Consider the following 4,751-nt stretch of genomic DNA (forward strand, 5'->3'; position numbering starts at 1 on the left):
GTCAGTGTCTTGTGATGCTCATGCCTAAGTTAAATCTAAGTTAAAAGGGTCATTTCAAGAACTCCAAGTGTCTAGATAGGATTAGGCAACTAATCTCTCAGTTATCCACACAAAATGATTAGAGTATACAAAACCCCTCCTCACAGGAACAATAAACCCATAAATTGACGAATGCTTAGAAACAGCACTTTGATGATTCTGTGAAAAAGTTCAGACAGTTAAACTTCCCATGACCGTAGTGTCTAAATTAACAGACTTTCAACAGTGTCCATCAGAAAGCAAATCTGAAGTACTGTGCAGGACTACCACGTACGTATCACTGAGTAACAATGTGGACTTTCCTTCTCATCAGGCTGCAAGTTTCGTTACAGCCCTCTCTCTGCCTTCCATCACCAAAAGCAGAGACTTAGTTTAAATTTTCTTCCAAAACTAAGTTCATGATGCAGAGAACAGCCTCCTCTTATTTGGCAGTAGCAAGCCTACCACTAGAGCAGCAGTGGCATTTATCTCAACGCAGGTCTTAACTACTATTGTAGTTAGCATACGGGGTTTTGGTAATCAATCTTCAATTTTTAAGTATAGAGAGGCTTGGCTTCTTTTCTGTTTCAATTAAAAAAGGCAACTGGATATTTCTTCCCAAAGAATAAATAGAATGCTAGGTCAGGCAACAGTTGTTTATTTATTGACTTAAACAAGCAAAAGGTATCCTCAGACATAATGGCCACCACTCGAGCAATACAAATCAATGCTACTGAAGAACAGGGAACATCTTTTCTCTCACCCCTCCCATCCCAGAAGTAACAATAGAAAAACCAGGGCCCCTAGAGAAAAGAGAAGGAGAAAAATTATAAAAGGCGCTTGGAATGAGCTGCAGAGTTGAAACATGGACACTAAAAAAAAAAACCACAAAAAACCATTAGCTAATCCACCACATCACCACAATCACCTCAAAAATAACTGTCATTGTTCCATTTCTACAGGTACCAAATATATAGCGCTGTTTAACAGCGATTTCAATGTATTAACAACTGTCCTCAGCTGAAGCAGAATAGCAATTACTATTTATATGAAATTGGAGGCTGCAGATAGAACGAAAGGTTTCCACGGAGTACGATGCAAGTTAATGAAAAGAGAGTGGGGGAGAAACAAAGCTACTTTTAAGTTACTGTATGTCTCTATCAATCAAGCAAGTCATCCTCTACTGATAGCTCATTACAGACACAATATCCTGATAGAGTATGGCAACTCTACTCACCCTGTGACAGTACATCTGAAGAATGTATCTATGAAGAATGTACCTATAAGTCCCTTAAGCTGTGGGCCACTGAAAATCCCAGCCTGCTACTCCTGTGTGGGTATTTTTTTAATCAGACATCAGCAAAAAAGGAAACAGACTGCATGCAAAACAATTGTTGCTAAATCATTTAGTCTTCCTTGTAACAGTTGAAAATATGAGTAAGGCATTCCTCAGATTTAGAGAAAACATTAGGAGGCTGTAGTTTTGCAGGCAAGGAGACCTTTTATTTTAATCCATTAAAAGAACCCAAAATAGTCAGCAGGTGGCCACATCTATCCATGTTTCATTAAAATCACATAAACCCTAAGTACAAAAGCACCACTGATTATTGCTCTAGAAAAACTGCATGAAAAATTCAAATACGCACAGTAAAAACATCACCATATGCACAAGACAATTTCTTAAAGCAAGTGTATGGAATGCTGATCCAATTTTACACATACCTTGCAATATTAAGTTGATATTTATATTACTTGGCAACAATGGGAATTTCTAAAAGCACTGTTATGAGAAGGGAAGTGTTCATATACAGTTTAATATGTCAACTATCATAGTCCTAAAAAAATTAGCATTTACAAAATACTTGATAAAAATATCTTTTAAAAGTTGTCCAAGAGGTACATAAAATCAACCCAAAATTCTCATGATATTTCATTCATTCTTGTCACCTACAGATTCAGTTTTCTGAGCCTGTGGAGAAGAAAAAAAGAAATTAATTACTATAGTAAATTGCCATTACATACCTAAATACCCCAACTACCCTTACTCCTTCGATTTCTTATTTGCAACAGCTCAGTTCCAAACCTATGTCCATAGTACATTTACACAAACAAAACAGGTACATTCACACACTCTTCTTAAATTATTGGTCCCAGCTTTTCAAAAGCAATGCAAGCCTTACCTGTCAGCTTCCATTGTTCACACTGAAAAGCACCACACTACTATCTGTTTCTATTCACTGCACACATGCTGAATGCTCTACCGTACCCTTAACTTTCACTGTTTCAATCTGCCCTTTTACTGACAGTGTGCTGGGTGGGGCACCTCTGGATGTTGAAACACTAACAGTTGAGCGAGAGATGCGAATCTGCAATAACATTATGGGCAATAAAAAGAAACATTATGAACATGCTATCAATGTCTGAAAGGCTGAATAATTAAAAAACACTGATTCAATCAGCAGGAGGTATGTGTGGAAAGTACCTCTTCAGCTTTATTTTCACCATTTTCAGATGGTGTAGTACCTTCCTTTGCAGCTTCTTGCTTTTCATCCTTCTTCCCTTTAGCACCTTTGTTGGCCTTTGTTCCAGGTTCCTTCTGACAGAAGATTAAAAACATGGGCATAGACATTGTATGAGTAGCCAGCACCCTACATCTTTATCAAAAAACTAAAAAGCATATAAACTAAAAAGCAAATCTTGGCCAGCTGCACATGCCGGACTGAAACAGAAAACCAGCTAAAGACTACCTGGAAAACGTATATCCACAAAAGTTACATAGAAACTCTCAAAATTTCTAGAAAATGCTGATGTCTGCTTCTTTGTTGTTTCTACTAATTTACAGGGATACAAAACCCCCTCAAACTATTTTGGTAGAGCTGAGCTGTATATACAGAGGTGTATATGAGGTATCTGTATGAACAAATCCGATTATTATTGGAGTGTATCAATTATTATATATTGAAAGCTTATTCAGCCAAGCACAAACCACACAGTTTGTGTAACAGCACTACACTTTCGATTAACATGAAATATTAAATTAGATTTAAAAAATTAAGCATTTTTGTTGGCTGTCCTTTTGTTAGTTTGGTAACACCTGTGATGTTCATTCCATGTCAATGAAAGAACCAACCAACACGCTAGGGAGGCAAACACTGATAAAAAGCCATCTGCAGCAACACAAAGCAGAGAATTTATCAAAAGGAACTATTCTAACAGCTACAGTTTTGTTTGGAGATTTGCTCTTAACCAAACAAGTCATATGTTGAAGTCTACTTTTTTTTTTTAGTCCTTGCTCTATGTACATGTTTATTTTTGTGATCTAAGGCTAGTAGAGACATAGGTTAAGGATTTTAAGTGCAATGGGATAAAAATTTAAATGGTATTTAATTGACTATTTTACATTAGTATTTAAAGTAGCTCTGATAAACACGGTGGAGATCTTCCATGTGATCATTTGCTCCAGATTCCCCATGCAAAATGGCACTGGTAGCTGTGAACAGGGATGTTAAGGTCAGTCTCCCTTCATTAACCACCTTTCCCCAGCGATCCCCATACAGGAGCGGGGTGGTGAGGAGGGAGTGTCAGTAATCCTAGTTCCAGGGCAGCCTGAATTACTCCTTTCACCCTTCAGCTTCAATGTTACACAGCAGCTGTGGTGCTTAACTGAAAAGCTCATTGGTGGTGTGAGTATAGTCCTCACTCTTCACCTACTGAAGAACAAGCTAAGGACTTGACTTGGTAAATCCATAATTTGCAAGCTTTTAACACTAAAAATTATCTCAAATCTGTACCATCTTCAGTTGTTTACTAGCAGGTTCAGAGTACACACTTGCTGTTTTCTGTTTAGCAGACCAAGATTAATATACTCCTTAAAATGTGATCCAGTTAAGACTTTGGAAAAAAGCAGATTACTGTATTAAAAAATTACTTAGAATAATGTCATAAAGGATTTGAGTCATCTGAAACGAGCTTCAAATGTCTCTCATGCAGCTTAGACTGACTCCCTAACACCGAGCTCGTTTCACAACATGTACGGGAAGTTACAGAACCTACCATATTCCCTTCTTTATTAATACTCTTTTTAAGAAGGGAGCAGGATGGACTCAGCAAGACTTTATTGGCAATTTCATCTGACAAATCATGAAGTGTTCAAAGCCATAGTTTTACTTTCGCACACGGACTTTGTATCCCGATACTTGCCCAACTGAGATACCAATAAAAGGACTTGAAAAAATGTAAGTGTGAGGAGTGCTAGACTCAGTTTCCAGCAGTATGTTTTTTTCTAATAAAGCAATTGCTCTTATTTAACATTCCCCTTGGGCACAAATAAATCTACAGTTTCTGAAGTACATGTTTTACATGCAGAATTCCTGAAAAGGTATTTCAGACACCAATAAGATTTTAATTTGACTGTAACTGGCCTAGAAAACCCAAACCATTCAATTTAAAATATATTTAATTTCACCTTTAATTATAATTATGCATTCTCAGCAACGGCCAGGCTTCAAGAACAGGTAAGAGTTTCTCACTATGAAATGAAGTACTGCTCCTCTAGACAAGGAAACAGGATGGCACACAGTAATCTCAAATCCTATTGTAGAAATTGCTAGGTCTCGGGTAGAGCTTACTCAACCAACCCTGTACATTTCAGGAAAAGGTGCAGGAAAGGTAAAGATTCTTCTTAAACTAGGAATTCACTACGAACTAACATGGTCTGCATATCAAACAGGCAA

General features: G+C 37.3%; 1 protein-coding gene across 4 annotated transcripts in view; it reads right to left on the reverse strand.

Annotated features, from left to right (window-relative positions):
• Positions 1 to 660: 660 nt before the first annotated feature.
• The window catches only part of HMGN3 (high mobility group nucleosomal binding domain 3), a 21,096-nt gene continuing 17,005 nt past the window's right edge, over positions 661 to 4,751 (reverse strand). Inside the window, exons 5-7 of one of the 4 annotated variants that reach the window (XM_009274036.1) lie at positions 2,501 to 2,611; positions 2,285 to 2,384; positions 661 to 1,987 (exon numbers count right to left, since the gene is read on the reverse strand). In XM_009274036.1, coding sequence (XP_009272311.1) covers positions 1,974 to 1,987; positions 2,285 to 2,384; positions 2,501 to 2,611 — 225 coding nt within the window. In that variant the 3' untranslated portion in view covers positions 661 to 1,973. Of the gene's footprint in view, positions 1,988 to 2,284; positions 2,385 to 2,500; positions 2,615 to 4,751 lie in introns of all 4 variants that reach the window. The other 3 variants (XM_009274037.1, XM_009274035.2, XM_009274038.1) reach the window with 3 other exon arrangements.

This window comes from Aptenodytes forsteri, unplaced genomic scaffold (assembly GCF_000699145.1).
Source record: "Aptenodytes forsteri isolate BGI_AS27 unplaced genomic scaffold, ASM69914v1 Scaffold288, whole genome shotgun sequence".
Taxonomy (NCBI): Eukaryota; Metazoa; Chordata; class Aves; order Sphenisciformes; family Spheniscidae; genus Aptenodytes; species Aptenodytes forsteri.